The sequence below is a fragment of the Pongo pygmaeus genome, chromosome 6, assembly GCF_028885625.2.
Source record: "Pongo pygmaeus isolate AG05252 chromosome 6, NHGRI_mPonPyg2-v2.0_pri, whole genome shotgun sequence".
NCBI classification, from domain to species: Eukaryota; Metazoa; Chordata; class Mammalia; order Primates; family Hominidae; genus Pongo; species Pongo pygmaeus.
In genome coordinates this window covers 54,003,540-54,029,111 of record NC_072379.2, presented here as the reverse complement: position 1 = coordinate 54,029,111, position 25,572 = coordinate 54,003,540, and the positions used below count along the sequence as shown (strand labels likewise).

At 40.7% G+C, this 25,572-nt stretch overlaps 1 protein-coding gene across 8 annotated transcripts in view; it reads left to right on the top strand.

Annotated features, from left to right (window-relative positions):
• Positions 1–25,572, top strand: part of AVL9 (AVL9 cell migration associated) — a 92,130-nt gene that overhangs the window by 27,616 nt on the left and 38,942 nt on the right. For 7 of the 8 annotated variants that reach the window (XM_054495857.2, XM_063667399.1, XM_063667398.1 and 4 more), the window contains exons 2-4: positions 19,284–19,404; positions 20,825–20,910; positions 25,009–25,080. In XM_054495857.2, the coding sequence (XP_054351832.1) occupies positions 19,284–19,404; positions 20,825–20,910; positions 25,009–25,080 (279 nt within the window). The remainder of the gene's footprint in view (positions 1–19,283; positions 19,405–20,824; positions 20,911–25,008; positions 25,081–25,572) is intronic. The other variant, XM_063667401.1, reaches the window with a different exon arrangement.

Here is a 25,572-nt window from a genome sequence, read left to right as displayed (position 1 = left end):
CTGCTGGGAACCCGAACTTTTTTTTTTTTTTTTTTTTTTTTTTTACCAGGTAAGGTAAAATGGTCTGGGGGTAGAAAAGTTCCTGGGACCAAAACATTAAAAACATACGTGTTAATAGAATTATAAATTTCCTTTTTTTTTTTTTTTGAGATGGAATCTCACTCCATCTCCCAGGCTGGAATGCAGTGGTGCAGTCTTGGCTCACTGCAGCCTCCGCCTTCTGGGTTCAAGCTATTCTCTTGCCCCAGCCTCCAGAGTAGCTGGGACTACAGGGGCGTGCCACCACACCTGGCTAATTATTATTATTATTATTATTTTTTTTTTTTTGTATTTTTAGTAGAGATGGGGTTTCTTTTTCTTTTTTCTTTTTTTTTTTTTTGAGACAGAGTCTCGCTCTGTCACCCAGGCTGGAGTGCAGTGGCACGATCTCGGCTCACTGCAAGCTCCACCTCCCAGGTTCACACCATTCTCCTGCCTCAGCCTCCCAAGTAGCTGGGATTACAGGTACCCACCACCATGCCCGGCTAATTTTTTGTATTTTTAGTAGAGATGGCGTTTCACTGTGTTAGCCAGGATGGTCTCGATCTCCTGACCTTGTGATCCGCCTGCCTCAGCCTCCCAAAGTGCTGGGATTACAGGCGTGAGCCCCTGCACATGTTGACCAGGCTGGTCTCAAACTCCTAACCTCAAGTGATCTGCCCATCTCAGCCTCCCAAAGTGCTGGGATTACAGCAGTGAGCCACCACACCTGTCAAATTATGAAATTTGAGATGTTTAAACAGACTTTATGTAAGGTAGTTGTGACTCCTTTACCTGTCTTATGAAAATGGGTATTATATTGCTGGGCACGGTGGCTCACACCTGTAATCCTAGCACTTTGGGAGGCCAAGGCAGATGGATCACCTGAGGTCAGGAGTTCAACACCAGCCTGGCCAACATGGCAAAACCCCGTCTCTACTAAAATACAAAAATTAGCCGGGCATGATGGCAGGTGCCTGTAATCCTAGCTACTTGGGAGGCTGAGACAGGAGAATTGCTTGAACTCAGGAGACAGTGGTTGCAGTGAACTGAGCTCATGCCACTGCACTCCAGCCTGGGCGGCTGAGCGAGACTCCATCTTATGGGGGGGAGAAACACACACACAGAAAAGAAAATGGGTATTATATCTAACTGAGGGATGTTTCCCCATCTAGTGCTATAAAACTGAGGCATGTAAATCTGCTCTTTGAGAAATGTTAATTGGACACACTAAATGGGAACTAGTAAGATTGCCTGAGCCCACAAAATGTGGGGTAGAAGCTGGAGTGCTAGTTGGGACAGATCCTCCACTTCATAGCCTTTTGTGGAGCATTTATTGGGGCTTATGGCAAAAGACTGTGAGTACTTCCCAGTAATAACTACTGGACTAGAGAATTTCCACTTGAGGGGCATGTACTGTCTTGCTAGGAAGCCACCCCTATGCTAATGGAAATAATGGTGCCCAAGAGTTCCATGGTAAAATAAAAGTGGTTTACATAGATCTTGCTACCTGGATGTTCAAGGAGGACAATACTCATGAGCAGGGAGCTTCTTTTTACCCTAGGACTGTTTCTAACTGTATGAGGGGCTGCTAGATTCTATAGTGCCTGATGGTTCTCATGAGCTGTTTGGCTTGTGAATGGCAATTCAAAGGTAAACAAATACCGTGTTTGGAAGGCTGCTGCTCTGGCTAAAGAAGGGTCAGAAACATTTATTTTTCCTTTATTTCTAGTTTAGAACATTTGGGTGAAGTATATTTTTGTAAGCAAAATTACATTTCTTTTCTGAGTTTTCCAAAATTCAGATTGTGATTTTATGACAGTATAGTTGTTTGCACAAGTTTAGTAAGAGTCTTTTAGAACAAAACAGTTGGAGACACTGGTTATTTTACCAAGACTTTCACTAGAATAGCATATTTTTAGGTAAAGTTCCAACAAAGCCAACTTAAGAAGAGCCTATATAGTCAATGAATTCTTGCTGCACTTTATGTAAATCATCAGGCAAAGTATAATAAGCTTAGAATTTATTTTGCACACAAATTGGCCTTACTGTAATTTCTCTTTAATAGAAAAGGAGGGCTAGAGAAAAATTGTTTCAAAGGAAAAATGTAACGCTTTATACTAGATTTCACCCCTAAGTTTTGTTTTTTTGAGTGCAGATTGAATCATGAATTATATCTTGGCTACAATAATCTCTAGAGAGTACCAGATTATAAGATTATAATTTTTTCGTATCTTTAGTTGGTCCCCTAATGGAATAGGTTTATTTTTCTGTTCTGACACACAAATAATCTTTTTATTGTCAAAATATTAATGTTATTTATTTCTCCTTGTTTTACTTTCAAGGAAACCAAACCAGTCTCCCTCCTTTGGCATCCCACTGGGCCTGATTTGTTTTTTTACTGCAAATGCCCTACTACTAAAACTGTTTTTGGGGGGAAAAACTGGTTTTTGTCACACAACCCAGATAATTTAGGCATGCGGATACATTGTAGGGTGAGTAGGGCAGGGTTTTTTGAGTGAAAAGGGAAAAAACGGGAAACAGGAACCCTCAGCAAATTGAGAGAGTACTGCTAGCAGGTTTCCTAACTCACAGATTGAAAACTAGGTTACCACACAGGAACTGGAGAGGCCAGGCTTCTCCCCTCTGCAAATGGCATGAACTTCCTGAAGCTCCATCCTGTCCTCTTGGTGCGCAGGCCAGTCAGAGATTCTCCAGGGACCCCTTTTTACTTAGTCTCATTCACCCTTCTAAAGAAATACATCTAACTGCCATTAGAAGGATAAGAATAAGGTTGAAGACTAATCTTAACTGCTTCCTGCTGACAGGAGGTGCTGTTTTGAGAAAATGGCAGTCAGATCTCCTTCAGAGACCAATCTAAGGGTCCCTAGCAAAAGGGGCCATCGTCCAAGGCTCCAGTTCATAACCACTTGGAGTGTGATGGTCTGAAGGCAAGAAGAGACAAACCGGGTTATTAGAAAACATATATCAAAACGAAATAAGTGGCGAAGGATAAGGACCTCTCAAAAATCCTGAGGCCTTTTATAAACCAGTTTGCACAGGGAGAGAGGGGCCCAAAGCCTGACTGGCTAAAAAAAAACTTACCCTTTTGTCAGCATGTCAGGCTTCTGGGTTCCCTTCCCCTAAGCCCAATGCTAAGCTAACAAGTTTAAGGTTTGGGAAATTAACCCTTCCCAGTTTGGAGGGTGCATCCTGGGGAGGCATCCTGTTTCTATCTGTGAAGAGGATAGAGGAAGAAAAAGAAAAAAGAAGACATTTTTTCAAAGGAGTCCCAGCGGTTTCATACACATTGTAGGGTGAGTAGGGCAGAGTTTGTTGGGTCAAAGGAATAAAAAGGGAAACAGGAACCCTCAGCAAAGTGAAAGAGAGTCCCAATAGCAGTTTTCCCACCTCACAGATTGAATTCCAGGTTACCACACAGGAACAAGAGAGGCCAGGCTCCTCCCCACTGCAAATGGCACAAATTTCCTGAGGCTCCATCCCATCCTTCCAGTGTGCAGGCCAGTTGGATATTCCCCGGGGACCCCTTTTTACTTGGCTGTCTCAAAACTGTGCAAGCACCCTCCCTCTAGGCCCAAGGACTATCACAGGAGAAGTGGGCATGTGAGATTGTAAGGACTGGTTTTGAGGGATAGAGTTAGGTCAAGGTCAGACCCTCCAAATCAAGGATGGGTACAAAGATGCCGAAACAGCTGATAAAACAAGGGACTTTGCCTCCTGAGCTATTGTGTGGCACCTTTCCATCCACTTCAGCCATAAATAATTTCCTGCTTCCTGTAGAATTAAAACAATTACTGAAGCTACCTCTATGCTAATGAAAATAATGGTGCCCAAAAGAGTTCAATTACTGATAGGATAAAGATAACTTGTGACAAAACCTGCTGGGTTAATACCCTCAGTTATGAGAAGTGCAGATATTTCTATATGTCTTTTAAAAACTTTTCAAGACAATGCTTATGTTTTGTATAGCTAATTGCTGTGAGTCTGTAAAACCGAGACTACAATAGCTCAGTGCATACAAGTTAAAAATAAGTCAGTTTTGTAACTTCACCTTTGGTTTTTTTGATTGTTGGCTTTCTACTTAAAAAAAATAATTTTAACAGGTAATGAATGCCTGGCCATGTCCACCCAGTCTGACCTGGAACAGTTAATTGCCTGTAAGTCTTGTTGACTCTAACACCCTTGACCATAGGTAGTCCCACCGAGGGACAGGATGGGCCCAGGGCAGGCAGCTATGCCATACCAGCAACACTATGGGACAGAATTAAAATTTGGTGGCCATTGATGTTGCCTCTGGCAAATCTTGGCCAGAAGTGGGAGAATGTAAACCAAAAATAAAATTCAAAGTGTGTTCCACCCACCCACCCACCTACCTCCCACAATCATCTGAATAGACTCCCTCCTTGGCCAGGGTACCGTAAAATTTAACCTGAGAGACTGGTTGAGGCCATGATGAGAAATGGGGTAGTTGGGGTAGGACATGCCTCATTATACCCCTCCAGCATTAACATCAACACAGACCTTAAATCTGATAAACATTTACAGTCTATTCTCTCTAAAGCCTGATACTTGGAGGCTTCATCTGCATGATAAAACCTAGGTCTCCACAACCCCTTGTCTTCACCCAGACATTCCTTTCTATGCATAACTGTCTGAACCATTTCCAATCAGAAACTGTTTAAATCTACCTATGACCTGGAAACACCACCCACCCTGACACCTACCCCTACCCCACCCACGCCTTCGAGTTGTCTTGCTTTTTCTAGACTAAGCCCAATGTAAACCTTAACATGTATTGATTGATGTATTATGTCTCCCTAAAATGTATAAAAGCAAGCTGGAGCCCAACCACCTTGGGCATGTGTCCTCAGGACCTCCTGAGGTTGTCATGGGTGCATCCTTAACCTTGCAAAATAAACTTTCTAAATTGAGACTTGTCTCTTGTCTCAGATACTTTTTGGTTTACAGCTTCTAACTCACTGAGGAGAGAGCCCCTTTTGCTCAGTAACAATTCTGGTAACCCAGGTGGGATGAAACCTGTCTGAAGTAATGTAGTCCCTTGATGGGGTACAGGCCCCCTTCACCAACCCTGAGTGGTCACCTAGACCATTTTGTCCAGAGGCTCGGCATAGGGCTCCTGCTTGTCCGCCGAGGCTCCCTTGGTACTACTCTTTTTTTCAGAAAAGAAAATGCTTCTGGATTAGATATCTTTATGATAAGTCAAAGATGTTAATAATAATAGCTGCTGTTTATTAAATGTTTATCATAGGCCGGCACAATGGCTCACGCCTGTAATCCCAGCACTTTGGGAGGCTGAGGCGGGCGGATCATGAGGTCAGGAGATCGAGACCATCCTGGCTAACATGGTGAAACTCCATTTCTACTAAAAATACAAAAAATTAGCCGGGTGTGGTGGCGGGCGCCTGTAGTCCCAGCTACTCAGGAGGCTGAGGCAGGAGAATGGCGTGAACCCAGGGAGTGGAGCTTGCAGTGAGCCAAGATCACACCACTGCACTCCAGCCTGGGTGACAGAGCGAGACTCCGTCTCAAAAAACAACAAAATGTTTATCATATACTAAGCATTGTGTTAGTTGTGTGCCTGATATCATTTATTCTTTACCACAAACTATTAAAAACAGTATTTTATCAGATTTACTTTAAAGATCTAATTGACTTTCATTAGCAATCCATGAATGGGATGCCTCCCATTTAAGATTTAGGAAAGGCACTCTGATGAGCTGAGCAGAAGAAGTTGGCTTTGTAGGCAGGAAATGGTTGAAGAAAGCAGAAACAGAACAAAGGGCAGATTGGTCATTTAAAAGTTACCTATAGGGTTAAAACAGAGGGGACTCCCCTATCATGCCTGCTCAGGTAAACTGGGTCCCTTCTGATTGGTTGCTGTAAATCTCCTGGTTTTAGGGGGAAACTGGTTTCGAAGTACATGGCATCTAGAATAAGTGACTCCATTCTGGTTTGGTCTGGTTTGTTAGTCCTAGTACACCCTATAGCTCAATCCAAAACAGTTATTTCCCTTAAATTTCATTTAGAAAAAGCAAGGATTTATTAGCCTTCTTTATAGATAAGGAAATTGAAGTTAAAGTTAAGCGATGACCAGTGACTTGCTCTAGGTTACATAGCTAAGTAGCAAGCTAGGACTGGAACTCAATGCTTGTTCAGTTTCAACGGCCCATGCATTTGAACACTTCATTTTCATATATTTTTAAGCATTTTCTTAAATTGAGGTGTAACTTATAAACAATAAAGTGCATGAAACCTAATGGAGTTCAATTAATTTTTACATACGTGTATGTAACAAATATCCAGATGAAAACAGAGAACAATTCCAGTGCTTTAGAAGATGTCCTTATGCACCCCTTCCTATCCAGTTCCCACACAAGAGTAACCATGTTTTGACCCATGCTGTCTCTTTTGTGTCTTTTTTCTCTTAGTAGTATGTCTGAGATTGGTCCATGTTGTTTGTATCAGTAATTGCTGTATAGTATTTCATTATATACATAGACCTTGATTGATTTATCCCTTATCCTATTAATGGACATATGGGTTCCCAGCTTTTGGTTATGACAAATAAGACAAAAAGCATTCTATTTTAAGTTTTTTTAAATTGTTGGATTTAAGTTTATAAAAGTTGGGATTTTTTTCCACATAGTTATACACATTTGTGCTACATGACCAAGGTGTGTGGTTTAACTTGGAACTTAGGGTAATATAGGAGTTCCAGATTTCTTCAATATAAAAGATCAAGTCAAAGTCAAATACATTTAAGATCCTTCATAACTATGTTTTAAGTGAGAGTTCACTCATAACTAGTAAATATATTTGATGCTGTCTAGCTTTACATAAAGTAGCTCTCCAAAACAAATCTGGTATTACTGGAAATTATTTGTCAGAAACAAATCAAATTGTATTAATGCCATATCTGAGGGTATTTCTGATTTTGTAAGTTGTATATCTGCAAATACTTATGTTTCAATGAATGCCAAATCCTTATAATAATGCTATTTATTCTCATATCAGGTAGAGATTAATACTTAGTAGAGTTCTCAATTTTGCTATTCATATGTAAAGATTTTTCCTTTTTAGAAGCAATATTTCTTTTAAACAAACATGATTCTATCAACCTAAAATAATCAAAAGTCAGAATGTAGTTTAAAAGAGAATTTATTTGGCCAGGCACGGTGGCTCACACCTATAATGCCAGCACTTTGGGAGGCCAAGGCAGGCAGATCACTTGAGGTCAGGAGTTTGGGACCAGCCTGACTAACATGGTAAAACCCTATCTCTGCTATTAATAAAAATACATAAAAATTAGCTGGGCATGGTGGCATGTGCCTGTGGTCCTGGCTACTCAGGAGGCTGAGCCATGAAAATTGCTTGAACCCAGGAGGCGGAGGTTGCAATGAGCCAAGATCATGCCACTGCACTCCAGTCTGGGTGACAGAGCAGGACTTCGTATATAAAAAAAAGAGAGAGTTTATTTAAGAACAGAAGTTGAGGACTGCAGTCCGGGACACATTTCCAGTTTGCCTTGGGGAGTACTCCAGAGAACAAGAGAGGCTCAAGTTTTAAAGAAAAAAAGACAAATGAGGGGCAGGGATAATTATAAAAGTTGTTCTTCAGGAATTCTCATTGGCTTACAGAAATGGCATTAGTTAGTGATTGCCTATACATTGTTGAGCTATAGGGTGTAAAGCATTTTTTTGGCTACTTGGCCTCAGTCTAGAGCTTGCATAGCAAGTGGCTTTAAGCGGTAATTATTTAGCTCAAGGGAGAATGACTTCTGGGCCTGCTAATTTAAAGGGGCTTGCATTCCTCAGATAAGTTTTCTTTTTCTTTCTCTATTTTATCAAATCTTACTTCAGTTTACTGTGTATATGCAGTTACATGTTAATGACCTTTATATGAATATACATGTTCATTAACATGTATATTCATATAACGTTCCAATGACTTTAAAGTGGAAAAACAGAATGATAACGTCTTAATGTTAGCGCCTCAAGTACCATTAGCATGAAAATCAGCTTCTTTAATACCGAAGCAGGATATTTCCCTGACCCCTTTGCGGGACTCACAACAGGGGTACCTCCTTTACTCAGCCCACCATTCTCAACTCCTCGCAGGAGGGAGCACACGAACGAATGAGGTGGGAACTGGAGTGCACAAGCACTGGAGCTGACTGGCTGCTTCAGAGCTGATGGGATCAAACTGCACTCACTCAGACCCACCGCATTCCACCCCTCGTGGAGGGAATGCACAGGTGAGTGGGTACAGGAGCCAAAGTGAGCACTTTTGGGCACCGGCAGGAGCAAACTCTGTGCAGGCCCTGCAGCAGCATCTAGGTGGGGGTGCTTGTGACCCCCAAAGCCCCAGAGGGTGTGTTACAGTGTTCATTTCGCTCTTCCATCTGCAAACAGCTTAAGTGTTAACAGATCAGTGGGCCCTCTGCCTTTTTGCATGAGGCAGCTATCCTCCACCAGGGCAGTGTGACCGCCTTTTGTATCTACACTTGTGGCTCCCAAGCTCTTGTCCAGTGTCCAGGAAAAATGAGGTCGCTTGAACAAATTGAAGGGTGGTAAATGCAGGGGATTTTATTGCCAATGAAAGTGGCTCTCAGTGGAAAGGGGAGCCGAAAAAGAGATGGGGCAGGTAGGTAAGCTTCCCCTGAAGTCCAGCCATCTCTGACCAGATTCTTTTCCAAAGTTACGCCATCAAGCTGTCCCTCTGAAGTCAAGCCACTTCTCTCCAGTGTCCAGCCATAGTCCCTGACATCCAGCTGTGTCTCTCTGCCAGCTGAGTCTGGGGTTTTTATAGGCACAGGATGGGGGCTGGGCAGGTCATGGATAGTTTAATGAAAGGCAATATTCGAGTGGAAAAACAGAAGTTCTCACTTTGGGCCGTGGGTTTCAGGCTTTTCGACTTCAAGGTGGGGTTTTATTGGGGACCCACCCTTTTCTGCCTAGACTATCTCTACCTCCATCCCTATCAATATATGTTGACACAAGCAAAATGTCATATTATTTTATATAATAGAGTCATGATATTCTGTTTCACTGTGGTGGGATTCTCATAATAACAATCTCTACATTAAAATTAAAATACACATTATCTATTTTCATGCTCATAATCCAAGTACTCCAACTTAAGGAATGTGAAATAGCTCTTTAATTCTAGGGAAAAAATAGAAGATGACAGCCTTTATTCACTTGAGTGTATAAAAGTACATGCTTTAAACTAAGATACTTATTTCCATCTAAACAAACTTCTTGATGGGCTCAGTGACACATGCTTGTAATCTCAGCCCTTTGGGAGGCCAGGGTGGGAAGATTGCTTGAGCCTAGGTGTTTGAGAGCAGCCTGGGCAACGAAAAATGAAATAATTAACTGGGTGCAGTGGTGCACGCCTGTAGTCCCAGCTACTCAGGCTGAAGTGGGAGGACCACTTGAGCACAGGAGGCCGAGGCTGCAGTGAGCCCTGATCACACCAGTGCACAGCAGCTTGAGTGGCAGAGCAAGAAGACCCTGTCTCTTAAAAACAGAACAAGGCCGGGCATGGTGGCTCATGCCTGTAATCCTAGCACTTTGGGAGGCTGAGGCAGGCGGATCACTTGAGGTCAGGAGTTCAAGACCAGCCTGGCCAACATGATGAAACCCCGTCTCTACTAAAAATACAAAAATTGGCCGGCTGTGGTGGCAGGTGCCTGTAATCCAAGCTACTCGGGAGGCTGAGGCAGGAGAATCGCTTAAACCCAGGAGGCAGAAGTTTCTGTGAGCCAAGAGCATGCCACTGCACTCCAGACTGGGCAACAGAGCCAGACTGTCTCAAAAAAAATAAAAAATAAAAAATCTTACTTTTAATTGGTAAGTCTCAAAAGTACCATTTTACCTCTGCAGTATACACTTTGTATTTCTGAACATCTGGTGCAGTCATGAAAATGTCATATTGAGGTAGAGGAGTGTTAAGCACAGCTGTTTCAAATCTACACTTGACAAATACAGTGATTTGTTGCCAACTTCGTAGTCGAGTGAGGAATAAATGCCAATTGCTTTGTAGTATTGACTTTTCAAGAGATATGAGAAAGAAACCATAACTGAGAAGAAAACATGTCTGATGCCCAGGGCTTTTTCGTTTTCTTTTGTTTTAAGCGGAAAACATGACACAGCTTTGACTTTGCTGCCTAAAATGTTATGACTATTAAGAAAATAAATACTTTGTGCTTCTGAGTGAAAAGAAAAAATCTCTGAGATACCGAGAAAGGAAGCAAAGAGGCAGAGCAGTTGTGAAGCACTCCTTCCTTCTGTAAGCCGTTGATATATGTAGGGTCCATGGATGTGGTTAATGTGTGTGCTAATAGTTTGACAGTGTGGCTTCTATTTGCCGTACGGTTCTCTGGCAGTGGAACATGGTGCATTGTTAAAAAGTTAACAGAGGGTATTCCTGAAGTACTCAGAGTTCACACTAGGGTACTATGTTATTGTTTTGTTTTTGTAGTTTTTCTTGTTTTCTCAGTCTTTTTTTCTGAGGACAAAGTAAATGGAATCTGACTAGAGGACACCAATTTGGTTTATAAACTATGACAAAGCATGGTAATTTTTATTACTGGAGGACAAACATGTCACCCTTTCTTGCATAGTTCATTTAGCATTTAGAAAAATTGCTTTTTTATTCCTTGTGATCAGAGTCAGCTTTTACTTTTTAGAAATCAGCCATTGTCTTATTTTTCCCTCCTCTTCTCCCTTGGTAATCTAGTAAATCTAAAAATTAGAATCAAAATAGATTTGGCCACATGAATATTGGTTACATACAAAGACATATTTGAAATTTGTGTGATTTAGTAGCAGCCTTTCTGGGGATATTTGATACATTTGTTATGCATTGTATGTATTAATGCCCTACCAGACACCTTTTTTTTTTTTTAAGAGAAAAGCAAACAAGTTTATTAACATGATTACCTTGTGAATACATGAGAGATAACTCAGAAATGAGAAATTCTCAAGAGTAGGTCTCAAAAAGGTGGCTTTAACTTCAGACTTACACACTTCATTCCCCAACACAAAGAATGAAGGGTGTAGGCCAGACAACCCTCATTCTCTGTTAAGACTACCTGGTGAAGAAGTGCAGGGTAAACAAAAGTGAGGTTTGTTATGCAGATTGAACTTGTGCTTTTTGTGTTGATAAGAGTTTCCAGTGATTTAGGCCTTTAATCCCAGCACTTAGGGAGGCCGAGGCAGGTGGATCACTTGAGGTCAGGAGTTCGAGACCAGCCTGGCCAACATGGTGAAAACCTCATCTCTACTGAAAAAAATATAAAAATTAGCCAGGCGTGGTGGCAGGCACCAGTAATCCCAGCTACTTGGGAGGCTGAGGCAGGAGAATCGCTTGAAACTGGAAGGTGGAGGTTGCAGTGAGCCAAGATCACATCAATGCACTCCAGCCTGGGCAACAGAGCCAGATCCTGTCTCAAACAAATGAATAAAAGTTTCCAATGATTTAGTCGTCATCCTTTTCCTGGTACAGAAAGGAAGACACTCTTACAAATGTAGATATTCTTTATAAAATAAATTTGTCTTACAAAAATACAACTTTTACTGTTTTCAGAGCTTCTCCTGTGTCTCTTTCCCAAAATAATCAGTTTAAAGTAATCCTGTGCCAAAGAGGCATATTTGGAATGGCATATACTGGTGTCCTACAGACATATTTTGGGGTGTCATGTCCTGAACTCTACAGTTGGCTCCCTCCGCCTTATGGAAATGTAAATAAAATCTATAGGAGTCCATTGGTTTCTACTGAGCTCCTGCACCAGCTCCAACAGACCAAACCAAGTTAGAGGTCCCTTCTGCTAAAGTTCGATGTCACCAATCTAAGTTATCTGACCTGAGAAATCAGGAGAGAGAGAAATAAAAGTCAAATTCCCAAACAGGCCAGTTTTAGCTGGCATGGTAAGGGAGTCTCCTCTGCTTTAACCCTTACAAGGAAAGTAACTTTGAAACTACTAATTTACTTTTTGTTCTTATTTCTGCTTTCTTCAGCCTTTTACCCATCCAAAAATACTCACTACCCACATTGCGTAGATGAGCTCTCTCAACTTCTTGTTCTGAGGGTTGCGTGACTGGTGAATTGTTCTTTGCTCAAATAAACTGTTAAATTTATCTTGGCAGACTCTATTTTGATCCCCAAATTTGATTTAGATTTGGGGCCATTAAATTTCACTATTTAATAATAACCCTACTGGATGAGAATAAGTGTTTCTCAATTTCTGGTGATATGGTTTGGCTGTGTCCCCACCCAGAATCTCATCTTGAATTATATTCCCCATAATCCCCACGTGTCAATGGCAGGACCAGGTAGAGGTAATTGGATCATGGAGGAAGTTTCCCCCATGCTTTTCTCTTGATAGTGAATGAATCTCACGAGATCTGATGGTTTTATAAATATCTGGCATTTCCCCTGCTTGCACTCACTCCATTCCTCTGCCCTGTGAAGAAGGTGCCTGCTTCTCCTTTGCCTTCCGCCATGATTATAAGTTTCCTGAGGTTTCCTCCCTAGCAATACAGAACTGTGAATTAATTAAACCTCTTTCCTTTATAAATTACCCAGTCTCAGGTGTTTTTTCATAGCAGTGTGAGGACTGATATATCTGGGTACTTAACATTGGTTTTTTTCTGTGGTTTTTTACATATACTTAGGGCTGCCACGTACAGCTATACGTACTTCACGACACAATTGCAGGGAGAGCCATTCATGTAAATGACAATGTCTGTGGTTCCCCCTGGAGCTGTGCAGTGAGGCAGCCTACTACGCTTACCATCACTTCTGTGGTGCTGGTTAGTTTAATTGGCATTACTATTTAAATTGTCTTGATTCAACTGAGTATTTAAGAGTCTCATGTTAACTTCCAAGAGAATTCCTCTTTAGCCTCTGTGCCATGAAATTTTGTGTCTGTGTGGATTAATTTGGATATATAGAAAGGAGACAGAGTATTCAGTCAGTATTTAAAACATGAAAAATATACAATTTAAGATTTAAATATGCCATCAATTTGGAAATAACATTTCTTTTTTTTTTTTCATGCTTAATCTCTGATAATTAGGGGTTATCAGATAGCAACTGGGCATTCTACAATTCAGTCATATTGTGACATTACTCAGTTAACATCAAACTCTGTAAGGGCTCACTCAGTCCCACAAAACTGCCCTCACTTCAGGCACCAATCACAAGTCCTGGGTCCCCAGGCCACCCCAACTCTGTCTGACTTTGCTACCAATTCAGGGCTTCCCATAACCTTCTCTGAGGTTTGATAATTTGCCAGAATGACTCATAAAATCAGGAAAACTCTTTGCTTGCATTCACTGGTTTATTATTAAAGGACACAATTCAGGAACAACCAGATGGAAGAGATAAATAAGGCAAGGTGTTGGTTGGTGGGTCAGGGAGTTTCCATGCCATCTTTTAGCATGCTGCCCTCCCAGCACTTTGATGTGTTCAACAACCCAGGAACTCACCGAATCCCATTGTTTAGGGGTTTTTATGGAGGTTTCATTACATAGGCATGATTGACTAAACCATTGGCCATTGGTGATAGAACTCAATCTCTAACACCGTTCCTGGGAGGTCAAGGGGTAGGGCTGAAAGTTCTATCCCTTTAATCAAGGCTTGGTCTTTCTGGTGATCAGCCCCTATCCTGAAGCTATCTAGGTCCTCCTACCACTAGAGTCACCTTAGCATAAACTCAAGTATGATTGATTGGGGCTTATTATGAATAACAAAAGATGCTCCTATTACTCAGGAAATTCCAAGGATGTTAGGAGTTTTGTTCCAGGAATGAGGGACAAAGGCCAAATATATGTATTTTTAATTATATCACATTTGAATATTCTGAACAGTTTGAAGTAGTATAATGTTTTAAAAAACTAGAAAAACTCAACAATAGAGGATTGATATTAAAACGATGAAATAATAAATATATATCCATTAGAAAGGAGTTTTTTTTTTTTTTTTTTTTTGAGACAGAGTCTCTCTGTCACCCAGGCTGGAGTGCAGTGGCACCATCTCGGCTCACTGCAACCACCACCACCTGAGTTCAAGCGATTCTCCTGCCTCAGCCTCCTGAGTAGCTGGGACTACAGGTGCCTGCCACCACACCCAGCTAATATTTTTTGTATCCTTGGTAGAGACAGGGTTTCACCATGTTGGCCAGGATGGTCTTGATCTCCTGACCTCGTGATCTGCCTGCCTCGGTCCCCCAAAGTGCTGGAATTACAGGCGTGAGCCGCTGCACCTGGCCAGAAAGGAGTTTTAATAAACAGTTTTGAACTTGATTAGCAATTTCAGCAGTTTCCAAATGGAAGTATTTGTTGGTAGAAAATCTACCAGCAGGAGAAGAGAATTATAGAAAGCTGCCAACACAGTACAGGCAGTCTGCAATTTATGAAAGAGTTGTGTTCTAAAAGTTGGCTGTTTTAAATTCTGAACACTTTGCCAATGAAACAATGTTATAAATACTCTGGGCCCAAGTCAGGCTAAAACAGCCTTAATTTTACCCATGGAATTCTTGGAATACATGTAGTATCCACACTTCTGTTTATGACAGTTTTGAGTCAACTGCATCTTCAGTTTCAGCTAGAACCATCTAAAACTGATCTTCCTTCAGTAGAGTTGGGAATTCGGAGAATATGTTAAGCATAGCATAGCTTCAGATATTAATTAAACTTCTGGCCAATGGCAACCTGTTAACTAAATCTTCAGAACAGAAGATAGATTTCTACACCTGCCCTTAACTCCAAGATTATGATGGAAATAAGATTTCCTTCAGAAGTTAAGAACTGCTGTGATTGTCTTTTTTATTTATTTATTTTTAATCCTAAAAGCAATACATATCCATTTAAAAATAATTAAAAGTAGAGGTAGTATGCTCCACTTCCTGTTAAATCATTTAGAAAATTGTTTTTGTGTACACATACAACACAGCTAGAACAAGTGTGGCTAAAAAAAGCAATGCAGTTGGTAAATAAAGATGAAGGTTTGTTAGGTTGTTCATATTCTTTCAACTTTCTGTAAGTTTGAAAATTTCAAAACAAAAAGGTGGCGATTTTTTTAAAAGTAACAGGAGTGTTCGCCTATCTTCAGTCCCCAACCTCATTCTCCTCTCCAGAGTTAAAACCTCTGCTAGCGGTGTATATAGATTTTCAAGTGTCTTTTCAAGCATGTTTTTTAAATCCATTTACAGAAAATTTTTTTTGCACAAACGGAATCACAGTATATATAGAATCATACTACAGTCACCAGTCAAGGGATTTTGTCCAAGACCCCAAGAGCAGGTTCTTGGCTCTCATGCAGGAAAGAATTCAGGGCAAGTCACAGAGTAGAGTGAAGTTAAAATAATTTACTACAGCCTACTAAATTACAGAATAGGGCATCCTCAGAAAGCAAGAGGAGGGCGCACCGATTTCAAATATAATGCTAATATGGGTTATTAAGAAAAGTGTACTTCGGCCAGGCGCAGTGGCTCATGCCTATAATCCCAGCACTTTGGGAGGCCAAGGCGGGCGGATCACCTGAAGTCGGGAGTTCGAGACTAGCCTGACCAACATGCAGAAACCCTGTCTCTCCTAAAAATACAAAATTAGCCGGGAGTGGTGGTGCATGCCTGTAGTCCCAGCTACTCGGGCAGCTGAGGCAGGAGAAACGCTTGAACCCAAGAGGCGGAGGTTGCGGTGAGCCGAGATCGCGCCATTGCAGTCCAGCCTGGGCAACAAGAGTGAAACTCCATCTCAAAAAAAGAAAAGGGTGCTTCATTACAAAGGCTTGTGACCAGCTTGTGACAGGCTGTTAGTGTTGTTACTTTCCTATGTTACTATTGATTTTAGCAAGAATTTATGAGTGTACTAATATTTTTAAAGCAAAACCTATTCTTAAACGAAGAATGCTTTTTGTTCTTAAAGTACTGGGACATTTCCATAAGTCCTGGGTCTTCAGTTAGTTAACATCATTAACTTGTTCCCTCAAACATAAATGCCTTGTGACCAAGAGTGCCCAGTCCCCTGGGATCATAACACAGCAGGTTTGGCTTTATCCAGCCTTTATTCAAGATGGAGCCACTCTGGTTTAGGTTGCCTCTGACACTGTTGACTGATATTCTACTTGCTTTTAAAATTTAACAGTATTTATTAGTTTTCTCTTGCTGCTGAAAAATTACCACAAATGTAATGCCTTAAAACAACACAAATTTATTAAAGTTCTGAGGTCAGAATTCCGAAATGGGTTTCACTGGGCTAAAATCAAGGTGTTGGCTGGGCTCCATTTCTTCTGGAAGCTCCAGGAGACTCAATTTTCTTGCTGTTTCTACCTCCTAAAGGTCTCCTGCATTTCTTGTTTCATGGCCCTTTCTTCCATCTTTAAAGCCAATGGAATAGCATCTTCAAATATCTCTTTCACTGATTCCTCTGCCTCTCTTATAAGGACTCTGTGATTACACTTTACCCGCCTGGATAATCCCTAGCTCAAGATCCTTAATCATATCTGCAAAGTCCCTTTTGCCAAGTAAGGTAACAAATAGAGTCCGGGGATTAGGATATCTTTGGAAGGCCATTATTTCGCCTACCACACAGGATACTGTGGCCGTCTTGCTTTATCAGTATATATGAATCTGACATTCTTTTTAACAGCTGGACAAAACTGATATAAACCACTGATTTAACCACTCATGATGAATATTTAGGTTTCCCTTTTATGCTGAAATAAATTATACTGCTATGAACATTTTTGTATGTATCTGAATATGTGAAAATATCTATGGGATAAATTTCTAAAACTGAAATTGCTGAGTCAAAGGTGGTAAAAGATAAATTTTGGCACATTAAGATTTTAAGAAGTGTATGTGAGCAGACAGTGCTTCATGAGTCAGGCATCTCCAAACCAGAAGTGGTTGGGGCTCTACCAAAGGAGCATGAGGGAAAGCATTTATAGGGTGAATATAGAAGTAGAGCAAAGAAATTATTTGGTTAAAATTTGAGCAGTTGCCTTATTTGGGTCATGCCTGTGGGAAGTTCAAGAAGATGTAACTAATGCCCAGTTGGCTGCCTGTGATTGGCTGAGCTAAGCTTGGTGATCTTTTAAATTCACTTTTGGTTTGCTTAAGTAGAAAACCCTGAGCCTTAGAGCCACCTCAGTCTAAGAGCCTCTCATTTTGTTATCTTAATAAAGGGTAAACGTGTTGTTGATAATACAGCCAAGTTGCCCTCCAAACTGTTGTGCCAGTGTACTGTACATTCCTACAGCCGGCTTCTCCACTGTCTTGTCAAAATATTCAGTCTTTTTAATGTTTTTCAGTAGATGGGTAAACATTATATTAATTCAAATTGCATTTCCATGATTAAAAATGAGATTAAGCATTGTTGTACTACTTTTTTTTAGAATTGTCTGTATTACACTTTTTGAACCCTAAAGAGAAACATATTTCATGATGCATCATGAGAATTGGGGTACATAATGTTTATGTTTATTTAAAACCATGCTTATTTCATACAAAATTCATTTTAAATAAATATCTGTACATCAAAATTTAATGGTTTTCAAAAAGATTGTTCAGTAATAAATACCAGGACTCCTTATGATAAATACTATATATGGGACTTTGGTATTGATTACATATGGTAACTTTTTTAACTCTAAAATTGCCAACTTCATAACATCATCTTTGAATTTGTATCTTACCTCATTGTCACATCCTGCCTTCCCTCACACTTTAGAAAATTGTCCAACAAAGCAAACTAGGATGAAACCTGTATGATAAATATATAGAGAAGATACAGAGAAATGTAACTGGAGGTTATTTATGCTTCACCTTCAGTTAATTTTTTTTTTTTTCTTTTTTGAGACAGCGTCTCACTCTTGTTGCCCAGGCTGCAGTGCAGTGGCGCAATCTCGGCTCACTGTAACCTCCACCTCCTGGGTTCAAGCGATTGTCCTGCCTCAGCCTCCTGAGTAGCTGGGATTACAGGCGTGTGCCACCACACCTGACTAATTTTTATATTTTTAGTAGGGACAGGATTTCACCATGTTGGCCAGGCTGGTCTCAAACTTCTGGCCTCAGGTGATCCACCCGCCTCAGCCTCCCAAAGTGTTGAGAATTCAGGTGTGAGCCACCATGCCCAGCCAATTTTTCAGTTGATTTTAAAAGAGTTCTTCCAAATGGAAAACGTTGATTGCTTCTGGAGATGGGAGCAGGGACTGGGTAGCTGGGGTGGTGATATCAAGGGTGGGAGGCAGTCTTTTTTACAGTCCTTTTTTTTTGGTGTCTTTAAACATTTTAAATATGGAATTGGATCACCTTTAGAAATAATCACGAATTGGCCGGGCACGGTGCCTCACGCCTGTAATTCCAGCACTTTGGGAGGCCAAGGCGAGCGGATTACCTTAGGTCAGGAGTTCGAGACCAGCCTGGCCAACATGGTGAAACCCTGTCTCTACTAAAAATACAAAAAAAAAAAAAAAAATTAGCCGGGCGTGGTGGCACATGCGTGTAATCCCAGCTACTCAGGAGGCTGAGGCAGGAGAATTGCTTGAGCCTGGGAGACAGAGGTTGCAGTGAGCTGAGATCATGCCACTGCACTCCAGCCTGGCTGACAGAGCAAGACTGTCTCAAAAAAAAAAAAAGAAAAAAAGAAACAATCACGAATTTTAAATTCAGTGGACAAAAAAATAGTTTTAATCATTTTTAAAGCCCTTTTACCGTTGGCTTTCCTGTGATTCAAGTGGCAGCTTGATTTCATTGAAATGTGGAAAGATGAGCCATCCTATTTTTCCACATTAAGGATTGGTTCTAAAAGTGATTCTGGGCTCAACTTGGGGCTCCTTTGTTGGACCTCTCCTACTCAATTCAGTAGGCTGTTGGTTTTCCTCAAGGCCCTATGGCTTCAATTACCATCTGTTTGATGACAGCCCCCAGATATCAATCTGCAGTCCAGTCACCAACCCCACTACCCCTTATACACATTAAAGTTTAACCGACCTTAAATCAGAAAGTGGAGAAACGCTTAGAAACTTTTCCTTTTTTTACTGCTTTTTTTCCCCTCTTCCATGCCATAGGTTTGCTGATGATATCAAATGACATTATACAGTGTGGCTTATCCCGAATTCTGTCATTCAGGGTTTAAAAGCATTTTTACCTATCAGAATAAAATGCTTCCTTTGGTCAACCACCTTTTGGCTAACACTGCTTACTATTTTAGGTTGAATTCTCTTACCCGCCCCTGATTCCAGGAGATGGACATGACAGCCACACTTTACCTGAAGAATGGAAGTATTTGCCCTTCCTTGCCTTACCAGATGGCGCACACAACTACCAGGAAGGTATGTAACAAGACAGTGAAGCAGTTAGGTGCCATTTTTGAAAAAATTTGCCAAGATATCTTAGGTTCTAAATACATAGAAATTAAAGGCCTTCAGCCTGTTAGAACTATTTATAAAATATTCACATGCTTGTTTGGAGATAACTAGTCATTCACTAGAGCACCTCTAAAGGAGTGCCAGGCTTAGATTGGCTGTGGCTGGTGAACCTTGGCCATGCTTCTGCCAAGTGATTAACCAGAGCAGGACAGCCACCACTGGAAGCACTTCCTACATCTATACTTAATACTCCTCAGAGGCAAATCAGGGGGCTTACCAGCACCAGCTGTACATTGCTTGGGACTCTAGCTGCATACTTGCAGTACTAGGTTATCGCTCCTGTGCCCACCTTAGAAACAGCTGAGATTGTTTTTGTGCCCTGGAACCATTGCTGTCACAAGTACTCTGCTTGCAAGGTTGCTTGCTTGCATGCAGAGCATGTTAACACCCTCAAAGAAAGCAGGGCTGTGAAGTTCTTACCGAATCTCCTACCACCCTATAAATGAGTACTTTGCTTGACTTAATGAAGGACTGTATTTTACTATGGTATTTGATGCTCTACAAAAATGTTTTTTTGTTGTTGTTGTTGCTATTGATTTTCTTTCTTTTTTTTTTTTTTTTTTTTGGAGACGGAGTCTCACTATGTTGCCCTGTTGCCCAGGCTGGTCACAAACTCCTGAGCTCAAGCAGTTCTCCTACTCCAGCCTTCCCAGTAGCTGTGGTTATAGACGTGAGCCACCATGCCTGGCTCTGCCACCATGCCCAGCAAAAGGACTGCTACAAACGTGTGAATTAAGATTACAGCAAATGTTCTACAGATTTTCTTTATATTTGTGTATGTGTATAATTTTGTCTGTGCTATCTATCTAAAAGGCAGTTGGAAACATTGTGACACTTTAAATACTTAAGATCTGAGAATGAGATCATTCCCCAGTGTAACTTCCAGTACCATTATCACAGCTAAAAGATTTAACAGTAATTTCATAATACTATCTAACATCCAATCTGTGTTCAAATTTTCTCATTTGTCCCCCAAATTTCTTGTATTCATTCAAGGTTTGTGTGTTGCTGTTGGCTTTTATGACTGTCTACTTTCTTTTCATCTAGAATGATTCCCTAAAGATTAAGTATTTTCTGTAATTGTAGTCTCAGTTTGACCTGTTATAATTCAGTCTCTTGGGCTTTTTGTGATGAGTATTTACCATAAGGCAATGAGAAAAATTCTAGGAAACCATTGGTTGTGGTGCTACAAATAAGTATGATTTGGATTCCTTGTTTTATCATCATTTTTGTGTTAATGACTGCATTATGATAGCTTCAGATTTTACTACTTATTAATAGGGTAATTCACCTCACTATTTACATTTTTCTATGTATCTCTTAGATACTGTGTTTTTTCACTTGCCACCCAGAAATGGAAATGGAGCCACAGTATTTGGTATCTCTTGCTATCGACAAATTGAAGCCAAGGTATGATAGTTAATAGTGAAAAACAACTCCAAAGTCCTTTCTTAGATGTTGGACACTTAGAGAAACACAGTCTTTATTTTTCAGTGGTGCCTGTAATGTTGTTTTAGATTTTTGTATACAGTTTGTAGCTGTTTTTTCAATAGTACCAGTTTATTCACAGAAACATTTTATTAAGTTGACATTGGTGGCTATGCTTATATTTGTATCATAATATTTTGTACATTGTTTTTAGATAGATAGTGATACATAAATTAGCTATTTGTCTTTTAAATACTGTATTTACATTTCAAGATGTCTTTGAATTTTCTGTTTCTAGTGTTTGGCATATAACTTAGAAAAATTGAGTGGTAATGCTTGTGTGTTTTTTAGTTTTTTTATTTTTTTAAAGACATGGCCTTGCTATTTTGCCCAGGCTGGTTTTGAACTCCTAGGCTCAAGGGATCCTCCTGCCTCAGCCTGCTGAGTAGCTGGGACTACAGGTGGGCACCACTGTGCCTTGCTTTTTTTTTTAAGCAGCATTTCAGAAGTAGTGGGACGTGCTTAGAGGGGCTCCCAACTACTCATAAGCTGTCCTAATTATCTCTAAGATTTCTTTTTTTTTTTTTTTTTTTTTTTGAGGAAGAGTCTCTCTCTGTTGCCTAGGCTGGAGTGCAGTGGCACAATCTTGGCTCACTGCAGCCTTGACCCCGAGCTCAAGCCCTCCTCCCATCTCAGACTTCCAAGTAGCTGGGATACAGGTGCGTGCCACCACACCCAGCTAATTTTTGTATTTTTTTATGGAGACAAGGTTTCACTATGATGCCCAGGTTGGTCTCGAACTCTTGAGCTCAAGTGATCTGCCCATCTCAGCCTCTACAGGCGTGACCCACTGCGCCCAGCCTTGATTATTCTTAAACTACCTGCTAGCTTAATGCCTGACTTACTATAATAGCTCTAATTGATAAATTCAAATAAGCCAAGACAGTGGCCCCACCTTTCATGATTTGCTTATGTGTAGCACTTTTTTTTTATGGTGGGGATAATCTTGATGAGTAAAAAGCTCTTTCCTCTCAAAAGATCATTAATACTCTAAAGTAGTGAGTGGTTCTCAATCTCAGCTGCACATTGCAATCACCTGGAGAGCTTTAAAAGCTAGGATGAGTGGGTCTGCCCCCGCCCCAAAAGATTCTGATTTAATGATCTAGACATGGGAGGTGGGAATGTTTTAAAAGCTCCCCAGGTGATTTTTCTGCGTAGTCAAGATTGACAACCACTGCTCTAAAACAATGATTTTTAATCAGAATTACCTGGAGACTTTTTTTTTTTTTTTTTTTTTTTCAATATCTGTACCTAGCCTTTCCTCCTAGTGACTGAATTAGAATCGCTGGGATTTGAGCCTGGACAATTAAAAGTTTTAAAAGCTTCCTCGGGTGAATAATTAATAAATCTTTTTCTAATTTGTTATGATGGAAATTTCAAATATGCAGATAAATTTAAAACATAGTACCTTGAGTACCTGTATACCCATCACCTAGACTCATAGACTGTGTGTCTCTTTTTCCCCTGACCCTCTTAAATGTAAACTATAGGTGTAAATTCCAGGATACCCAAAGTAGGTAACTACCATGAAATAACCCTCTAAGCACAGGGCCTGGAACCTGGAACACCCGTGTTATGTCATGAATAACTGAATCTAAAGCTAAAGATATTATGTCAAATAATAACATACACCTTAAATGTATACAATTTTTGTCAGTTATACCGCAATGAAGCTGAGAAAATAAAGATAAAAGAGGCTGGACCCCGGTGGCTCACACCTGTAATCCCAGCACTTTGGGAGGCCAAGGCGGGCGGATCATGAAGTCAGGAGATCAAGACCATCCTGGCTAACACAGTGAAACCCCATCTCTACTAAAAATACAAAAAAATTAGCCGGGCGTGGCAGCGCACGCCTGTAGTTCCAGCTACTCGGGAGGCTGAGGCAGGAGAATTGCTTGAACCCAGGAGGGCAGAGGCTGCAGTGAGCCGAGATGGCGCCGCTGCACTCCAGCCTGGTGGCAGAGCGAGACTCCCTCAAAAAAATAATAAATAATAAATTTTTAAAAAAAAATATAAAAGAAACCTGAGAGTAAGAGTTCGCCTGACACCTTGGAGCAGTTGATGTTTTCATATACTATTGTAATCGAACCCAGGTTTGGCTGCACGCTGCTCAAAAGACAGGAGAGAAGAGAGTTGCTGGAAGGAAAAGCAGATTTATTTGGAAAGCCAGCTAGATGGTGAGCTAGCATTCTAAAGAAGCATCTTAAATTTTTCGTCTGGCTGGAGGATTTTTATGGGAGAGGGATATGGGGAAGAAGAGGAAGTTGGTATCAAGAGGTGACACACAGACATCTGGGTACCAGCGAGGGTCCAAGGAATTTGGATATTTCTTTGTCCTTGGTCAGGCCACAATGCTCCTATAAATCTTTAACAAAACATAGTTAGTTGTTTACATACTTTTTAAATCCCAGAGTTGGTTTTAAAACCTGCATGATTGCCATTTTTGCATATTATCTTAGTGCTCTAAAATTATCCTTGCCTATGTGCATGAATAGGGAAACGCTGCCTAAAAAATGGAGTTAGTTATGTTCTTTTGCTACTTCACTGTTACACTATTACCTTTACATACTTATATGTGAGATGAATTGAGCTGCTGCCCGTTCTTGGAAATCTGTTCCTTTTAATACCTTTTATTACCCATATGTCATGTAAGCACTAGTAAAATTATTTCTCCTAAGTGAGTCTTATGCCTCAGTGCTGTTTTAACAGCCCTCGTGCTCTGCATAGCCTTTAAATACTGTCTGTCTCCCCACTCCCTGGTTCTGACCCACTCAGGAGTACGTTAGAGTTGCCCATTTTCCCAGTGATTGCTGTCCTTCTCAATAGATAATAGGCAATAGAAGCAGACAGATAAACCAATTGTTGGAGGGACCTTGAGCCTGGAAGACTTCAACTCCTTTTGAATGAAGATAAGACAGTGGATGAATCCAATCAGGAGGAAGGATTCTACTCCACAGCTAATTTAAAGTCTGTTCATCAGTCATCAGTTGAAAATATGGGGGCCCCTTGGTCCTCAGGGGACAGATCCAAGAAGGTGTCAGGCAGTACACTAGAGGAGGAAATCTTTCTTACTTCCCTCACAGCCTTGCCTGAGGTTAATCAAATCAAGATTTGCTCTCTACTAGAAGAGGACTGTAGAAATCTCACATAGTCATCCTCACAATCACTGAGAAATAAGTTATGTGCTTGTGTTTGGTGCTGGGTGCCAGTGCAAGTTTCCAGGCAACATGGAACAACTAACTTAACAAAATTGCTGGCAGTTCTTCCATCTCTAGAAAACAAGCTGTCTGTTTTTGTCATCTCTTTTTTCTTTTCTTTGTTTTTTTTTTTTTTTTTTTTGAGACAGAGTCTCACTCTTTCGCCCAGGCTGGAGTACAGTGGCACGATCTCAGCTCACTGCAACCTCTGCCTCCCGGGTTCAAGCAGTTCTCCTGCTTCAGCTTTCCAAGTAGCTGGGATTACAGGCTTGTGCCACCACACCTGGCTGATTTCTGTATTTTTAGTAGAGATGGGGTTTCACCATGTTGGCCAGGCTGGTCTCAAACTCCTGGCCTCAGGTGACCCACCCACCTCAGCCTCCCAAAATGCTGAGATTACAGGCATGAGCCATTGCTCTTAGCCTTTTGTCGTCTCTTAAACTAGTCCCTTCTCACCAGAAACAATGGTCTCTGAAAGGACTGTCCATTTATAACCAGAATCAACAGTGATTGATTTGCATTGAATGGCTGATTTGGGCCTGGTGACTTATACATAAAGTATTCTCTATCAGATTATAAATTCCTTGAGATTCGGGATTGTCCATTCACTATTATATTCCCAGTGCCTCCCACAGATTCTGGCACATAGGCCCAAACTGACATTTATTTGTTCAGTATTTCCTGAGAGTCTTAATAAATAACTTTTTGAATTTAACTGAATGTAAGAAATTTCTTATATATAATTGCTATTTTTATGTTGAAAAAATATTTTTGAAATATTGCTATGAAATATTTCTGATAAATTGCTCTTTGTTTATAATAGGCACTGAAAGTAAGGCAAGCAGATATCACCAGAGAGACTGTTCAGAAAAGTGTCTGTGTTCTAAGCAAGCTGGTAAGAGACCAAGTAACTTGTTCATTATGTTAAACCTTCATGGCAGATCTTTCTTTAAGGATAAGGCACTATTAGAATAAGAAGAGATTTAAATGATATATTAAAATTATTTATGCCCTAGCATCTCCTCATTCTCTTTCCCTTTCAGCAGTTTTCATTTGCACCTCTACCCAAGACTCAGTAAGAGAAAGGAGATCTTATAGCTATTGGAAAGTAAGTTGACACATAAACAAAATGAGGTAGCTGATATGTTTCATTTATCCATTTGGTTTTTTTTTTGAGACAGAGTCTCACTCTGTTGCCCAGGCTGGAGTGTGGTGGCATGACCTTGGCTTACTGCAGCCTCTGCCTCCTAGGCTCAAGCAATCCTCCCACCTCAGCCTCCTGAGTGGCTGGGACCACAGGCATGCACTACCATGCCTGGCTAATATTTTTGTATTTTTGGTAGAGAGGAGGTTTTACCATGTTGCCTAGGCTGGTCTCAAACACCTG